Source organism: Thamnophis sirtalis, unplaced genomic scaffold, assembly GCF_051295495.1.
Source record: "Thamnophis sirtalis isolate CommonGarterSnake01/CBP01778 unplaced genomic scaffold, rThaSir2_p1.2 scaffold_9, whole genome shotgun sequence".
NCBI lineage: Eukaryota > Metazoa > Chordata > Lepidosauria > Squamata > Natricidae > Thamnophis > Thamnophis sirtalis.
Genome location: NW_028261389.1, coordinates 71,330,612 through 71,349,458, shown reverse-complemented (window position 1 = coordinate 71,349,458; position 18,847 = coordinate 71,330,612). Strand labels below are relative to the sequence as shown.

The 18,847-nt window shown below is 44.2% G+C and overlaps 1 protein-coding gene across 4 annotated transcripts in view; it reads right to left on the bottom strand.

Annotated features, from left to right (window-relative positions):
* The window catches only part of PPARA (peroxisome proliferator activated receptor alpha), a 56,221-nt gene that overhangs the window by 27,502 nt on the left and 9,872 nt on the right, over positions 1-18,847 (bottom strand). For 3 of the 4 annotated variants that reach the window (XM_087722231.1, XM_087722232.1, XM_087722233.1), the window contains exon 3: positions 824-1,063. In XM_087722231.1, coding sequence (XP_087578357.1) covers positions 824-929 — 106 coding nt within the window. In that variant the 5' untranslated portion in view covers positions 930-1,063. The remainder of the gene's footprint in view (positions 1-823; positions 1,064-18,847) is intronic. The other variant, XM_087722236.1, reaches the window with a different exon arrangement.

Genomic DNA, 18,847 nt, shown 5'->3' with positions numbered 1-18,847 from the left:
TAAAGTTTACATAAAGGAGGTATTTTTGTTTCATTTGAATTTAATTTCGTTTAATTCTTGTCAAAAATGAATTTAAGACACTGCCATGTACCCTTCTGGGATAAAAATGCAGGTTTCTTCCCAATAAACTTTAGTTTGTATCAATAAAGGAGAATATTTATATCTCAGGGTTGAAATGAGGGGGGTCCTTAGTACTCTCCGAACTTTCTTGCAAACGTTTCGTTACCCAACTAGGTAACGTTATCAGTGCATCTTAAGAGCAAGAATTGTAAGAATTGTGCTCTGCTCAGTATCTGGTCTTTCTTTTCTAACCCTCATCTCTTCTTCTCCTCTCAAAAAGAATTCCAAACAAAATGAAAAGCACACCAGACTTTATAGGATGGGGAACAGCCCAGATGGGGGCCTGACTAGAAATGCTAATTACTATCACAAAATTTACTCCAGAGCATTTGTACAATTTAAATTGTAACAAGTGACAGCACATAACATTCCTGTCCGAATTCAGAGCATGCAAAATTATTTCTAAAAGGATCCTAGGTCCCCCCCAAAAAACTAGTTTCTGTCTATGCAATTTAGAAAATAAAGCACTTAAAGCAAACTTTATCTACACAAAATACAGGCAATACAAAATGATGCCCATCAGCTAAGCTTCCTTAGGTTATCGCTTGCTTTTTAGAGAATGAAGCCATTAAATCAAATTTATCTACGTGATGTAAGATAAAATCAAAGGAAGGGCCACGCTCTGCTTACAGACAATCTGAATTTAAATTTCATCATCTTTTAAATTTTTTTTATTATCGGGTAACAATTGAAAGGTTTTTACCTGCGTGGACGGATCCGTCTGAACCATTTCCCAGCGACTGGAAGTCAGTTAATACTCCAGAGCTTTCCGCGTTTATAGACGGTGAAAGTTCTTTCATGCTCTCCATCTCTTGCAAAATTTCTTAAGATAAAGGAAGAGGATCTTTATAGTCCTTTAAGGGAGCAAAGGGGCAGAGCTGGCTGCATTCTAAGTCCGCCATTTTGATGAGGTCAAGTGTTTCCATTAGCATGAGTCAGGTGTCTGAAAGGCAAACAAGGGTTTTGCAAGCCAAACTAAGCTTTCATTCATTTGGGGAAGGGGGTAACCCTCTCTACTCCTTATGCCTAAGCGTTTTGGTCTATTTGCATAGAGGCCCTCTATGTTTTGGAGGCAACAAAACTCCAGCAATGGCTTGAGGAGGAAACCATCACCTTAAGACAAAGGTCACATCCAAAGATTCATGGACAATAGCAACAGCCCTTAGACTTATATACCGCTTCACGGTGCTTTACCGCCCTCTCTAAGTGGTTTACAGAGTCAGCATATTGCCTCCCAACAATCTGGCTCCTCATTTTATTGACCTCGGAAGGATGGAAGGCTGAGTCAACCTTGAGCCTGATGAGATTTGAACTGCCAAACTGCAGGCAGCCGGCAGTCAGTAGAAGTAGCCTGCAGTACCTCATTCTAACCACTGCGCCACCACGGCTCAATACACAAATGCCCTTTCTTGTGGCTGGAAACCTGGGTCACTGTAAGTGCCACCTCGGGATCTTATTTCTGACAGCTCAAACGTGAACATGAAACTAAAATAAAATTTGCCATTTGTATCTACCGTTTCCTGAAACTCAACGATTCTGATTGAATGGTGATGGGAGAGGTTGAGGTTGGAGCCTGTGGGTTGTTGCATTGCGCAATGGGTTGTTGTGGGCCATCCAAGGTTGCATTTCAGAGGAGGGGCAGGCATAGGAGTCTTTCCCCCAAAATACCATATTTTTCGGACTATAAGATGCACCGGACTATAAGACACACCTAAATTTACAGGAGGAAAACAAGAAAAAAAATAGTTTTTGGCCTCTGCGTGTTGCGTTTTTGCCCTCCGAGGCCCCCAGAAGCACTCTGTTGTCCTCAGCATGGGCCATTTTCGCCAAAAATGGGCATGTTTTTTTCCAAAAACGCACCTGTTTTTGGCCTGCAGAGTGCTTCTGGGGGTCTGGGAGGGTGAAAATGCAACATGCGGAGGGCTTAGGAGCCCAAAAATAGGCCCGTTTTTGGCTAAAATGGGACGTGCAGAGCACTGCAGTGCTTCTGGGGGCCGGGAAGGGCGAAAATGCAACATGCGGAGGGCTTAGGAGCCCCAAAATGCCCATAGTCGGTCTATAAGATGCACCTAAATTTTCACCCACTCTTAGGGTGGGGAAGGTGCGTCTTATACTCCAAAAATATGGTAAATGATGTCTCTTTAAAATGTAATTCATTTCTATTGGCTGGTCAAAGGATTTAGCCAGGACATCTTTGCAAACAATGCCCGACAGAGATTTTTGGTCGGTCTACACATCCTCTTTTTAAATGCTCACCCAGGAACGTCACCATTATGTGCATAATTTTTAGCACATCCCGCTCCCCTCCAGCCTGCTATGCTTTTAGAGCAAGGTTTTTCACCCTCAGCAACTTTTAGATGGGTGGACTTGAACTCCCAAAAGTCCCTAGGGAATTTTGGGAGTTGAAGTCCACCATTTTAAAGTGGCTGAGGTTGAAATTTATACTTAATTTGGAAGGAAGTACCAGAAACCAACGGCCAAAAACCCCTGAGAAACTTAGCCGCACTGCCTTTTGAACATCTTCGAGTGATTCGGATCCTAGAATCTCCCTTCCCTGGGGAGAAATCTGCCAAGCAAGCATTCAGGCCCATGAACAGAACAGACATTCACCGTTTCCTCCCAATGCGCATGACTAAATGCCGAAGGCGGACGGAACGCTGTTACCTTCCCACCAAAGGTGGTTCCTATTTTTCTACTTGCATTTTGTCTGTGCTTTCAAACTGCTAGGTTGGCAGAAGCTGGGACAAGTAACGGGAGCTCACTCCGTTACGTGGCGCTAGGGATTCGAACCACTGAACTGCCGACCTTTCTGATTGACAAGCTCAGCGTCTTAGCCCAGGGGCCACCACGTCCCTCATCCACCCTTAACCCTCCTCAAAAATGATGCCTCGCCTGCCCCATCGAGATTGCCCCCCCCTCTGCAGGCCAAACATAAAAAAGGTATAATCCGTGGTGGCAAAAAAAGGCTGATCAGCCATGACATAACCAGAAGCCAGGGCATACATTAAAATCCCTTCTGCCTAGCGCGAACTACCAGATGGAGCCAATGTTCCTTTCTTCTTTCCTGATTTCCTCACTTCATTTGCCATCTCAAATATTTAATGGTTGGATTGAATAAGGCTCTTTCCTTCTCATAGGCATTCCTCCCACCTGGGCATATTAAACAGAGCAAACATCTTTGTTTTACTATTTGAGTTGGCTTTGCCTGTAAAGCAGGGGTGGGGAACGATGACCCCTTTAGGACTTGTGGACTTCAACTCCCAGAATTCCTGACCTAGCCATGCATGAATGCATGAATTCTGGGCGTTAAAGTCCACAAGTCCTAAAGGGGCCATCGTTCCCCACCTCTACCATAAAGGAATCAAGAAAGTACCATTGAATCTCAAGGAAGAACATCACCAAAGAGTTACTCTTGCTGATTATTCATTAGAACAGGACTTTCTGATGACTTACCTCTAGCAGTGCCTATGTTGGTTTTAAAGAAGTAATATTTCATTTTAGTCTTCCTGTTTTGTTACTACATGTGCTAACAAAAGCATACTGATCACCTATGAAAACTCCTAATCTAATTCATCTTATTTGCTGTTTCTGTCACTTTATGTTATAGGAAGGCTTTCTTTAGACTGGTATTTTGCAAAATCACCTCTATAAGGGTGAAAGCCAAATAATTTCGTAGCTTGGATGCTCTCATTGGGCATCTTTTCCCACACAGGAGTTCAGCAGGCAGCCATATCCAACTTTTTAAAGTATCTGTCTTGAACCCAGTCCCAGCAAGCACAAGAGGTTTGGGTTCCAGGTGAGTGAATTACTGAAGATTTGTTTTTACCAAGGGCTAGTTGTGTCCAAATAAATTTCACTGACCTTACTTTCAAGTTAAAGTAGGACAAGGGCATGGGTCTTTGATTTTCTTTAAGATAATGTGTGTGTGTGTGTGTGTGTGTGTGTGTGTGTGTGTGTGTGCCAAATACCACTCACTCATCACAAAATCTCCAGAACTGTAAATCCTACAAACTTGAAATTTGGCACGCAGGCTCCTATTGGGTTCTAGAGGCTCGCTAAAAGAGGTTTTTTTTTTAAATGACCATCTGATCATTAGTATTTCATATATAGTATTATATTAACATGCTCTGATCCTAAGGAGTTCTACTCCCCCTCCTCACCTGAAATGAACTCTGTTCCAACTTCCAGTTGCGTTATATTAACACACTCTGATGCTAAGGAGTTAGACCTTCTACTCCCCCTCCCTTTGCTAAACCGGGAGTGGGCATGGCCAGTACGTGACTCATCCAGCCTGCAGTCTGGGAGTGTAGACATTCTACTCCCCCTCCCCAACTGAATAGAACTCTGTTCTAATCAAGCCCGATCACATAAGTTTCGTAGCGAAGCACAGGTATCCAGCTAGTACAAAATAAGGTTAAGAAAACTGATCGCATAACAGCACAAACATCCCAGAAGTACCGTACTAAGCTAGCAGACAAAGAAATTGCCCTCTGTAGAGAGAAACCCAGTAACATTTAAAAACAGAAGAAACGGTGAATGTTCTTTGACAAAAGTGTTGCCTACAAAGATTCCAGCAGTTCTAGAGATAGGCAAAGAAAGTCCTTCATGTATCGGTCTTTGAAAGGCTGGCACACAAAGTTAAGGAAGAAATGTTCCAATGCCCACCTTGTAAAACATCTATGTTCTATGCTTTGGGAAACATTACACCCACCTTCAACCACCAATAAACTCTAACTCAAAAAATGTTGACTCAAGATTTAGAGATAGCTATCCTGTTTTCCCCAAAATAAGACCTCCCTGGATAATAAGCCCTCCCCGAAAATAATGCAACACAGCAGAAGCCATGAAGTGACCACACTCACTGCCGCCTGCACTTCAAAAATAATTGGACCTCCCTGAAAATAAGGCCACATGCTTATTTCAGGGATCAAAAGAAAGCAAGACCCCGTCTTATTTTCGGGAAAACACAGTAGCTAGACTCCATCGCCACTAACTGAAGATTAGCTAATATTCCCCCTTTCTTGACAACTTAAACTGGAAAAATCTAAGGGAAGGGGGGAAAGGAAAAAAAGAGAAAAAAACGGATTAATTTTGGAATCTTAACCCTTTGTCCAAGTAGTTTATAAAAGAGAAAGTTCAGTAGTCCTTGACTTACAAGCTTTCACATTTGGAGTTACAATGGCACTGAAAAGTGTTGCTTAGAACCTGTTCTTAAAGTTACAACTTGTCGCACTCAACCCCCCCCCCCTCCCCGGTGTGGTCAAGCGATTGCAATTTGGGAGATTGACAACAGGCTCACCTCTGACCTGTTGCAATGTCCTGCAGTCACATGTTCACACTTTCCAGCTTCCTCAGCCAATTTCCGACAAGCAAAGTCAATACGGAAAAACGGATTCACTTAACCATGTGATTCGCTTAACGACTGCCGCAAAAAAAAAAAAAAGATTGTAAAATTGGATCCGGTTACACGATAGCGTGCTCAGCCACCACACTGGTTAGTAACCAAAATTCCAGTCCCAGTTGTGATTTAAGTCAAGGACCGCCTGTAAAACAATAAGATAGGGAAGGGGAAGCAGTAAGCATGTAAGCAAATCAATTGCTATAGAAATATTTACCCCTGCCGGCAGTTAATAAATTTTTGCCCCTTTTCAGTTGGGTCATAAGATGATCATGAGTGATTGTTATAAAGCCACTGATGACAGGCAGACCTTCAAACACAGTGTGCCCACAGCGAAGGGCAATCGGGTGTGAGAAGGGAGAGAAGTGAGAAGCTGCCAGGATTTCGCTAATCCCTCCCTGTTAGCCTGCTTTGTATATTTAAAGAGGCCAGAGTCTGACCCCGAGTACATGGAACTGCTATTCTAGTTTTGGAAAGTTAGGTATGTCAGACAGAGATCCTGTGACATGCAACGTTCAGGCAGGCCAGAAAAATTTAACTGCCATTTCTCCGGTTTCAGAAACTAGCAAACAATACTTGAAAACCAAGCAGGATAACGAGATACACAGCACGACTCCAGATTAATTAAAAAAGCTAACTTAAAAAAAAACAAAAACGCACAGGGCAGTTACGTTCTTCTAAGTCACGCCAGAGGGCACACCGCCTTAGCTGACCTTAAAAATATTTAAGCAAGGTCAAAATTTGCTCTTGGTTGAGTGGGAAGCATCCCTGAGGTTGAAAGCTGGATTGGCGGGTCAACAAGGAAAAAAAAAAAACATGGTGGAAAAAAGAAATGGCAAATACTTTCTGCACGGTTGCTGAGAAAACTAGATGGGCTCCAAGACCATGAAATCACTGGGAGCTGAGCTCAACATAAACTACCGCATTTTTCGGAGTATAAGACGCACCTTTTTCCCTCAAAAAAGAGGCTGAAAATCTGGGTGCGTCTTATACACTGAATACAGCGTTTTTTTGCCTCCTGAAACTGCGCCCCTTTCACCAAAATGGCCGTGCATAGCCTTTAGGAGGATTCCTGAGTGCTCCTGGGGGCTGGGGAAGGCAGAAATGAGTGAAAAATGGGCCGTTTTTTGCTCAATTTCCCCCCTCCCCCAGAAGCACTCTATAAGCCTCCTATGCCTTTTTTTTAAACAAAAAAGGACCTGTTTTTTGCTCGTTTTGGGGGGACCACCCCCCCCCAGGAGCACTCTACAAGCCTCTAAAGGCTATGCATGCCCCTTTTTTGAAAAAAAAAAACACGGTCCCATTTTGGAAAAAAACCAGCCAATTTTGGGAAGTCTGCAGAGTGTAAAACCTTTTTTTTTAAATTTGCCTCTTCAAAATCTTGGTGCATCTTATACTCCGGTGCGTCTTATAGTCCCAAAAAATACAGTACTTTTTGACTTTTATTGCCTGCTATACCAGGGGTGTCAAACTCCATTTCATTGAGGGCCACATCAGGGTTGTATTTGACCTCAGGAGGGGGGGGAGAGGCGTGGCCAGCATGATGTCATTCATGTCGGGGACGCCTGTAGTGACCTGGGCGCTCTGCCAGCGAAAACGGGCTCCTGAGCTCCTTTTTCTGCTGCAGTGGCCTCCTGGAACCCTCTGCCAGCAAAAACTGGGGTCGTGGGGGAGGGATGGGGATGCGTAGCCCTCACGAGCTCTGTTTTTGGCTGCGATAGCCTCCTGCAACCCTCCGCCAGCAAAAACAGAGATGGGAGGACATACACGGCCCTCACAAGCTGTGTTTTCTTTGACAGAGGCACTGGGGTCCGGTCCGTCACTATTTTCAGGGCGGCTCCATGGGCCAGTTCTAAGCGCACCACAGGCCAGATCTGGCCCCCAGACCTTGAGTTTGACATCCCTGTGCTATACGCATGTATGGAATTGCAGTGGAGATTGTAATACTTGCTACGGTGTAGTTATTTGAGAAATATGACTTATCAGAACAGTCCATGCATTGCCAATGCCATGCATGTGATGTCATTTCTGAACACTCATTATCCAGAGCATTATAATTGTTCTCCTGTTGCTTCACAACTCCCCCCCCCCCCCGGTGTTTCTGACTATCCCAAGCCCCAAAGATACCTGTTAATCAATGCAGTTGAACTCTTGGGAAAGAACTTCTATAAACTATTGTTATTTTTAATCCACCTTATTTATTAATTAATATAAATTATTAATATCTTATTATTAGTTACTTATTTTCATAACTCAAGGCAGCAATCATATTCCTCCTTCCTCCTCTTTTCCTCACGACAACGACAACAACTCTGTGCGATGGGTTGGGCTGAGAAGGACTGGCCCAAAGTCACCCAGCCCGCTTTCATGGCTAAGGGAGGACTAGAATTCATAGTCGCCTGGTGGCTAGCCTGTTTCCTTCACCGCTACATCAAACTGGTTTTCACAGATACTCCTAATGTGGCTCTCCCAAACCAATTAGGCCTCTCTCATTAGCAAAGGAACTCAAATCAGCGGAAACCGAGCGGGTTCAGAAGTACTTCGCGAGAAAAAGGTTTCGCACTCTTCTGTACACAATAGAATTCCTTATGCTACTAGGCTTGGAAGTTGTGGTTTGGATAACCTAGAACTGCGTTGCTTGCAGTCAGACCAAGGTGTTGCATACAAAATTGTATGTAGTAATGTTTGACCTGTAAATGACTTTTTTCTGTTTTAATCGCAATAACACGTGCACGAATAACCACTTTAAACTCAGTGTAAATCGTTCTAAACTTGACTGTAAAAAATGCCATTTTTGTAAATAGAGTTGTCCAAGTCTGGAATGGTCTACCTGATTCAGTGGTCTCAGCTACAAATTTTCACACTTTCAGTCCCAAATGGACTTCCGTGGACCTTACTTCATACTTAAGAGAGGTCCGTAGAGGGGGGGTATGCATAAGTGCACCAACGTGCCTATCACCCCTATCATTGCATTTTTATTTTATACCTGTTTTTGTTTTTGTTGGGCAAATTACGATTAAATAAATAAATAAATACATGCCCATGGAAATAATTTTCATTTACTGAGTCAAGAGGAGTCCAGGGAGATTTCACTACCATCACAAGAACAATTACAGATGTTTGTTACTGCTCCAGGCCTCCTCAGTCCCAATACCGATCGAAACCACAGTATAAAATTGTTCCTGAGCCATCTGGGAGAGGAGACGAACATTTATTACTTTGTTTGCTTCTAGGTGTTCGCTAATTCGTTGCTTGATTATCTTTTCCAGAATCTTTCCTGGTATTGAGATCAGGCTGATAGGTGGATCTATTTTTTCCCCCTTTTTTGAAGATGGAAACCACATCAGCTCTTTTCCAGTCTTCTGGCAGTTCCCCGGTGCTCCAGGATCTCTGAAAGATATAGTTCAGTGGTTCTGAGATCCCATCTGCCAGTTCCTTCAGAACCCTGCGGTGTAATCCGTCCAGTCCTGGTGATTTGAACTCGTCTAGGGTAGACAGGTGCTCACCTACCATTTTCTTCCCTATTTCAATTCGTGTTCCTAATCTGATTTTTGTAGTGCTGTTTTTGATTGAATCACCAACCAGAAGGTGACTTCTCTTTTTACATACCTTGATATTCTGGTGCGAATATCCTGGGTCCCCATTTCATCTACATCTCTTATAAGGGTCCCAAACAGCTACAGGAATGGAACTGCAAAGAGGTTAATTAACTGTGAAGAGTTTTAAGAAAGAGAGTTTGGTGTAGGGTTAATAAGCTGCTCGCCTAGAAACCAGAACACTGAAACTTCCAGTCCTGCCTTCTCTGAACACCGGCTGGATGACTGAGTCTTTCTCAGTCCAACCCACCTCATATGGTTGCTGTTATGGGGGAAGATGGGAAGAGGAGGAAGGAGGAATAGAATAAATCAATAAATCTGATGTAGCAGTTTTTAAGTCTTCAAATCGATAGAGCTACTTGGATCGATTGACAAAGAGGTAGATACAAAGGCCTTCCTTCCTTCCTTCCTTCCTTCCTTCCTTCCTTCCTTCCTTCCTTCCTCCCTCCCTCCCTCCCTCCCTCCCTCCCTCCCTGTCTTGTTCTATTTACTGTATCTTGATGGCCAAGGACAGGGGTCGGCAACCTTAAAACACTCAAAAGAGCCATTTGGACCAGTTTCCCACAGAAAAGAAAACACCAGGGGCCACAAAACCCTTCCCATGCCTATTTCCTGAGCAGCCACAGAACTAGTATATGTAGTTGAATTAAAGGCTCTGTTTTCTTCCGACCCTTTTCTTTTCTTTGATTTATCCATGGTTGGCCTACCCTGGGTCAAAAAGCTCAATAAATCGTGTGCCAGCGGATATCACACATTGGCGGTTGTGAGTCATATTTTGAGCGACAGGGAGCCGCAGCAGAGGGATGAAAGAGCCACATGCGGCTCCAGAGCCGTGGGTTGCAGACCTCTGGCCAAGGAGATGCTGCCCATTTTCACTTCCTAGTCTCCTGTCCTTGAAGTTGTGTGCCACAACAGGGAGAATTTTCACGCAAAGCACCTCTATAGTGCAGCCAGGAAAAACACACAAAAATTTTGGTATACTATCAAGCGTATGAATTCTGTTTTACCTCTTGGCTACAGATTCTATTTAGACCAGTACCGTTTAACTAGGTGAAGCCCAAGTCTATTCACCTCTGGATCTGGAGAACATTTTTAACCACACACCCTGGTTCTTCAGGCAGCCTTTTACCAACTTTTCGGTTTCCCTCTAGCAGTTTTTAGACCAAGTAGAGGCTTGCTTGCTTGCACCAAACTGCATTCGGAATTGCACATTAAGACTTGTGTAGGAATGGGTTCCTGTTATGTCCTTATTCTCCACTGCATTACAAGTTCTACTGAGATCCCTTCAATTATTTTAATTGGCTATTGCAATTCTGAGAAGGAATTAAACTCTGAGAAACATAAACTAAGCCATCAGATACAAAAAGCCATTGGCTACGTCACGGGTCAGCAATCTGTGGCTCTGGAGCCGCATGTGGCTCTTTTATCCCTCTGCTGAGGCTTCCTGTCGCTGGTTGGCTCCACAATTGATAGGGCTTTCGGTTAGGACAGGAAACAGGGCGCTGTGCTAGGAGAAGACTCTTTGGTGGGGGAACCGAACTTCCGGTTGGCTCCAGAATTGAACGGGGAGCCTCCGGTTAGGATCTTTGTGGCTCTTTTGAGTGTTTATGGTTGCTGATCCCGGGCTATGCTATGACCATTTCCCCCCACATACATTATTGTTCCCACTGGGTGACTGAATATGATAGCTTTGTTTCCATCCACGTTTTTCTTGAATGCTGACAATAAGGAAAATACGGTTTTCTGAGTCAGCTCATGCAGCTTATCGCCTTCAAAAGCTTAAAACTGTTTTCCCTCCCTGAAATGCACATAAATGCACATGCTGGCAGAAGGAGAGGATGAGTGATGTTTAATTCTAGCTTGTGATTCAGGTAGAATTGAGGCTGTGTTTTAGTAAAACATGCTGTTAACAAATGAGGTATGCTTCGACAAATCATTTTAATTCAGTGTTTCTTCAAATTGCTTGCCGGGAGCTAAATCCCTTAAAGCCCTCAAATTTGATGAAAAGGAGCCAAAGTTAAGTCTCTCCCCTCCACAATCATGCCTGGCGGAGTGGTGGGTTCTGGCTCCTGTTGCAACTGGTACGCTGCGCATGGGGCCGGGAACCCTCGTCAGGCACATGTGCTGCACATGCATGCATACGCCACTGCCCTGCGACACCCAGCTGTTTGGCGGAGGTCGCGCAGGCGCTGCACGCTGTGCGGATCTGGCCTGGTTGCTTCAAAAACAGGTAAGGAATGCGGGCAGGTGGTGGCTGCTGCTCCCGGCTAATACCAGTACAGCCGTACTGGGCCGTACCGCCCGGAACCCACCACTGGCCTGTCATAAATATTTGTATGAGGGCTACTCCTTTTAATGTAGCCTATGAATAACAGTTACAATTTAGCACACTAAACATGGATATAGAGCAGTGATGAAATTCAATTTTTTTTTTTACTACCGGTTCTGTGTGGGCGTGGCAGAGGAAGGATACTGCAAAATCTTCATTCCTTCCCCACTTCTGGGGAAGGATACTGTAAAATTCACATTCCTTCCCCACTTCTGGGGAAAGGATACTGCAAAATCTCCATTCCCACTCCAGGAGAAGGATATTGCAAAATCTCCATTCCCACTCCAGGAAAAGGATACTACAAAATCTCCAGTCCCACCCCACTCCAGGGGAAGGATACTGCAAAATCCCCATTCCCACCCTACTCCTGGGGAAAGGATAATGCAAAATCCCCATTCCTACCCCACTTCTGGGGAAAGGATAATGCAAAATCCCCATTCCTACTCCAGGGGAAGGATACTGCAAAATCTCTATTCCCATTCCAGGAGGAGGATATTGCAAAATCTCCATTCCCACTCCAGGGGAAGGATACTGCAAAATCCCCATTCCCACCCTACTCCTGGGGAAAGGATACTGCAAAATCCCCATTCCCACCCTACTCCTGGGGAAAGGATAATGCAAAATCCCCATTCCTACTCCAGGGGAAGGATACTGCAAAACCTCTATTCCCATTCCAGGAGGAGGATATTGCAAAATCTCCATTCCCACTCCAGGAAAAGGATACTACAAAATCTCCAGTCCCACCCCACTCCAGAGGAAGGATACTGCAAAATCCCCATTCCCACCCCACTCCTGGGGAAAGGATATTGCAAAATCTCCATTCCTACCCCACTTCTGGGGGAAGGATAATGCAAAATCCCCATTCCCTCCCCACTTCTGGGCCCAGCCAGAGGTGGTATTTGCTCATTCTCCAAACTACTCAAATTTTCTGCTACCGGTTCTCCAGAATTTCACCCCTGATATAGAGTCAATGCTGGACAATAAGCCAGAACACTGTCTTAAACTTCAAGTAAGGTTACAATGATAGTTTATTCTTAATGTGAATGAATGTCTTAGGAACACATACCCTCGGGCAGGGGGAAGCATTACCCACACTAACATGTCAGAAGGCACATGTGCTAAACCTGATTAGCCATGGTTTGCTGATAAAGCTGTAATATCATACTAAACCAGAAATTTGGGGTTGAAAGCCCAGAGGTATTGGTTTCTCACAATGCAATAATCCCAAGTCAAAGAAAGTACATTATGTATTATCAGACTATATCCAAGAAGAGGTAACAAGCTTTCCTCACCATATACTGAATTTCTGATTTATTTTTTTTACTAAACTCCATCCAAACTGCAGGGCAGGACCTGTGACATCCTGGGCAGTTGTTTTCTAGCTGTCTAATCTTAGGTTCGAATAAGAGGGATGGCCGGCTGTCCTTGGACAAGTAGTTAAATATTCACTTTTCATTTAGGACTTTTGACCATCAGACCAAAACACCAGCTAACAACAGAGATTCCAAGATGGCCTCCAGTATGAAAAGGCCAAGCTTGATCACTTCCATGGCCAAGCCTTTTCAGTAGTAGCTCCGACTCTTTGGAACGACCTCCCCGTGGAGATTCGTACCCTCACCACCCTCCAGACCTTCCGCACAGCCCTTAAGATCTGGCTATCCCGCCAGGCCTGGGGTTAAAGATTGGGATCCGTCCCCACCCGAATGATGAGTGAATGTTGCTTCTATTTATTAATTGTGTATTGTCTGTATATGTCATTATGTGTATCCCCTCCCTATAGGTTGTAAGCCGCCCTGAGTCCCTCAGGGAAAAGGGCGGCCTATAAATAAAAGCAATCTAATCTAATCTAATCTAATCTAATCTAATGTTACGTTTCATTTCTGGAAATATGCTGCACACCAGGCTAAAACATATGAAGAACGGTTGCAGGAACTGGGTATGAAAAAGAGGACTAGGGGAGACACGATAGCAGTTGTTCCAATATCTCAGGGGTTGCCACAAAGAAGAGGGAGTCAAACTATTCTCCAAAGCACCTGAGGGTAGAACAAGAAGCAATGGGTGGAAACTAATCAAGGAGAGAAGCAACTTAGAACTTAGGAGAAATTTCCTGACCGTCAGAACAATTAATTAGTGGAACAACTTGTCTCCCAAAGTTGTGGATGGACGTTTTTAAGATGCTGGATAACCATTTGTCTGAAATGGTGTAGGGCAGTGGGTCTCAAACTTCCTAATGACGCGACCCTTTAATACAGTTCCTCATGTTGTGGTGACCCTCAACCATAAAATTATTTTATGTTTTCCGTATTTTTTCAAAAATATGTATTTTCCAATGGTCTTAGGTGACCCCTGTGAAAGGGTTGTTCGATCCCCAAAGGGGTCCTGACCCACAGGTTGAGAACCACTGGTATAGGGTTTCTTCCCCAAGCAGGGGGCTGGACTAGAAGACCTCCAAGGTCCCTTCCAATCTGTTATTCTATTGTATCTTAAAAGCCTCTGCTTTTGTTCTCAGAATTATGTCGATTCTTTTTCTAGAGAGAAAAGCCTCTTCTCTAGGAGATCACTTCCCCTTTCTTACCTGATCACCTGAAGCAGCTTTCCACAACCTGGTGCCCTGTAGGGACGTCAGCTTCCACAATTCCATGGACACAGTTGTCCACGTTCAAACTCTTTATCTCCGCTTATGAATGTTGCACTTTCTTAATCGGTGCCTTTATCCCTATATTTTTACCACCACAAAAGCCTACCCCCTTCTCCCTTCCATTCAGGTGGATGTTTACCACCAGGCATGATTCTCATTCAGGAAAGTTCAAATGAGAGATGGGAAATATATACGCAACTCGCTTCCCAGCAAACTGTGTCAAAGAGCCTGAAGTGTAACGAAACACAGACATATTAAGGTCAAGTGCAGTGAGGGCTTGTCAGTTTCCCCACACAACCACCTTTCTCTTTAAAACGGTGATAACTTCAGCAAGAGAAACTAAGGCATCTTATACCCATATCAGATTCTCTCCTTAACTGCATTTCTCACTGGGTGGCCTGTTGGAGGGAGAGGTGTTAGTCTTGTAGAGTATATGTTGGAGGGAGGGTGTAATGCCCTAATTTGCATGTCAACAAGAGGCAGCAGCCAGCCAACTGGGCTGATTTCATAGGCCAATGTGGGTTGGCCCTAATTAAACCTTGGATGTGAGACCACGAAGAGCTGCCAAGATGTTGGCCAGATGAGGAAATTGCAAAACCATCCTCGGAAGAAGACGAGGGAAACCAGTTCTGCAACACAGCCATGACGACTGCACGAATAATATCCAAGTGGGCCCCGCAATGCTCCCTGGAGTTCCCTCCTTTATTATTATGGAACTAGCCGATAACCTGGCGTTGCCCGGGTATTTATTTATAGAGGGGAAATGTCTGGACCAAATGTAATTTCTAATGTTGGATTTTCCCCCTTACCAGAGGGAGCCCCCTTGTGGAGTACTGTGAAGTTGTTACCATGGCAATTCCACTGTGCTGTACAGTGGAAGCCAATACGGCACAACAGGCTGTATCTTAACAGAAGAGGAGGAAGAGAAGGAGCAGGAGAAAGGAAAGAGGAAGAAGAAGAGGAAGCTAACAAAGTTGGAAGGGTTTTCCAGTCCAACGCCCTGATCGAGCTGGACACCCTCTACCACTCTGGACAAACAGCTGTCCATTTCTTCCACTTCCCTTTCTTTGATATCCTGCGCAACCAAAGTCTTGTAGCCACAAGGAGCATTCAGGACCAGTGACGGATTCCCGCCTGGGGGGTTTCCTGAGTCTCTCAGCTGCTCTTCCCTCTCCTTTACGGGAATGCCAAGGCGGCCCCTCCATCTACAGCTAGCCTTCTCCCTGTGCCTCCCGTATCTGCCCACAGCTGCAGGCTCCTGCGTGATTCATTACAAAAATACAAACAGACCACAATTATTTACAAGATGAAAAGCCAGAGTGGAACTGATGCCTGTTCCTGGAAATGAGAACAAATTCCTCTTGGTTGAGGAGAAAAATGGGACTGTGTCCCTTTCACTGGCTCTCTCTATTTCTTTCAACCCATCTGCAGGCATTTAGGTTTGCTACAAGCTGAAGCAAGAAATCACCTACTTAAGACGCATCTGAGGGTATCTTCATCCTCGTTTAAGGCTAATCTCTACCACAAAAAAACATTAGAGCATACTGTTATGCACAGTATATATGTGACTGTACGAAAATGAAAATGGAAAATAAAAAACACATTTACAGAAAAAAAAAAGAATATAATAGCAATAGCAATAGCAGTTAGACTTATATACCGCTTCATAGGGCATTCAGCCCTCTCTAAGCGGTTTACAGAGTCAGCATATTGCCCCCAACAATCTGGGTCCTCATTTTACCCACCTCAGAAGGATGGAAGGCTGAGTCAACCTTGAGCCAGTGAGATTTGAACAGCTGAACTGCAGAATTGCAGTCAGCTGAAGTAGCCTGCAGTGCTGCACTCTAACCACTGTGCCACCTCGGCTCTTAAAAAGCACAATAGAGGTAAACAATACTTGGTTATAAATAGCTAAGTATAAATAAATATAGAATAGTACATAAAAATGGATAACGAATAAGGAGGCCATGAAAGCAAGATAGAAATGTATAGTAGGGAAAACACTAACTGCAAAGAAACCGATACGGAACTGCTGTATGGTATACGATGGAACTTATTGTTCCTATGTTGTTTTAAGTCATGTGTCTGTTTCTGTTGATGTGTTTATGTGCTTAAAATAAAAATTTATATTAAAAAAAAACATTAGAGCAATTAAAAAAAATATGGATTTATGGATCATAGTGAAATCAACCGCACCAATATTTACAGCCCATAAACAACATCCCAGCAGCCAATACTCAAGGTAGACCCTGAATTGTTGCTGTAATATTGTGCTGTTTCTGCCTCAGAAAATACAGCGCAATGGCATTTGTGTGCTTTACAGGGTGGATTTGATTTAAATCAAGCAGATTTAAATCACGATTTAAATCACGAGTAAAAAGGCTTGATTTAAATCAACTCGGTTTAAATCAAAAATTTTAAACAGCAATTGTCCCGCAGCAACTCCTCCTCTGACCCACCGACAGTCTCATTCACTTCAATGGGACGGTTGGCGATGCGGCAGTGATACAACAAGGTGAGGGATTTGGCAGGCAGCAGGTGAGTGAATGCCCGCTAACAGGCGCTGCCATGATGGATCTGAAATGACAGGTGCTCTTGAAATGTAAGGATTCATTCTTGCTGGTAGTTAGAATCTTTAAAATGATTTGCAAAGGAAATGAAGGTTTCCTATTTAGCTTGCAAAGCTTGGACTCATTGAATAGGTTTCACCAAAAATGTAAATATTGCAGAATATAAAGCCTCAGGTGGCGCAGTGGGTAGAGTGCAGTACTGCAGGCCACTTCAGCTGACTGCTATCTGCAGTTCGGCGGTTCAAATCTCACCGGCTCAAGGTTGACTCAGCCTTCCATCCTTCCGAGGTGGGTGAAATGAGGACCCAGACTATGCGGGCGATATGCTGACTCTGTAAACCGCTTAGAGAGGGCTGAAAGCCCTATGAAGCGGCATATAAGTCTAACTGCTATTGCTAACTGCTATTGCTATGCCACGTAACTAAGCTGCATTTCATGCTAGATAAACTAAACCATTAATGTATCTTAAAAGAAAACTATCTTTAGATAGATTTTTTTACTCCAAAAGCATCTTATTAAAATAAATTCGATAAAAATTAAAAAGAAGGTCCGGTTTAAATTTTTAAAAACTCATTTTTTTTTAAAATCATCAATTTTTATTTACCCTGGTGTTTTAGCAACTCTGGGGGACAAAAGGACAGTGATTTTAATCATTCTCATTTAAAAACGTAAGCAGCCAGGGCCAAAGTGAAGTTGGTTTGAGTTGTCCTTAAGCCACCTACTGCAAAAAGGACCCGAGACTATGAACCAGTAAAAAAAAATTAAAAAAAATCTCATTCATCTGACCGAGGTAGTCCTTGAATCATCCAGGAACACAAGATCAGTGGAACAATAAATAGACTTGTTAAATGCCAGGAGGTTGGCACGTTCCTTATCTTGTGAGGCACCCTGTTCCAAAGAGTGGGAGCTGCTACTGAGAAAGTGTGTTGCTGGGCTCCCACCCACCCCTTTACCTCTCGTGGGATAGAGTCCATCAGCATACCTTCCTTCAGTAACTGCATGGGACAGAACAAAATTGAGTGGGAGAGGCCTGAAGTTAGCTGGCTGCAAAGTCACTTAAGGCTTTCGTGATAATAACCAGCCTGTTAGGCATCCCAAGAGCATGAAGCAAAAAAAAACCTTTATTGATTTACTGTGAATTCTGCTCATTCACATCCAGCAAAGTCTTTCAAGGGAGGATTTACAGTCACAGACCTTATCTGACTTGGGGAGCTGCCAGACTGATAGCAATAGCAATAGCAGTTAGACTTATATACCGCTTCATAGGGCTTTCAGCCCTCTCTATGTGGTTTACAGAGTCAGCATATTGCCCCCAACAATCCGGCTCCTCATTGGAAGGATGGAAGGCTGAGTCAACCTTGAGCCGGTGAGATTTGAACAGCCGAACTGCAGAACTGCAGTCAGCTGAAGTAGCCTGCAGTGTTGCACTCTAACCACTGCGCCACCTTGGCTCTTGGAAAGGAGTCTCAGAGAGTCACGGACCAATTAAGCGAACTAATTGTCTCCTGCAAACTCCACTCCCCTTTCGCTCCTCTTTTATTTCCTCTGGGAGGGACCATTCAACATCCACCTGTGGCCTTACTCCCAAGTCGACCCCTGTATCTTTAGCTGTTCCCTTCGTCTGGCAACTCTGCGCATGCGCACACTGGGAACAGGCTCCAGCTGTTCATCTGCCTCACTGATGTTTGAGTCCGAAGGCAGCTGATAACTGTCAGACAGCCCTGGCCCCCTCTCTGCCTCCGACACAGAGCCCTCATCAGAGCCTTCCCCAGACTCCAGGATTGGCCCATGTCCCTCCCCAATCTCCTCACTATCCGAATCTGCTGCCAGTTCCGCTGTCCGCTGATGGACCAGAACACAGCCCTTTGGTTCAGACCCAGAGACAAGCCATAATAACAATGCTGAATGTATTACACCCCAGTTTGCAGCTAAACCACTAGGTTTAGTACCACCTGAAGCTTCCAAATCATCAAGGGCAGGCCAACTTGTAATGTTTAGTCGTAGTGGTCTATCCATACATTGTTGAGGATGAGTCACTATTGTTGTGGCCTCTTAAAGTAAAATGATATGCAACTGGCACCCCAGCCAGAGTTGGGCACCCCAAGAAGCCATGGTGAACACCTTTTGCTCTAGCAGGGACTGAGAGTCCTGGAAGATTTCCCAAAATGGATCAGACGCTGGAGTAATCACAGGTGC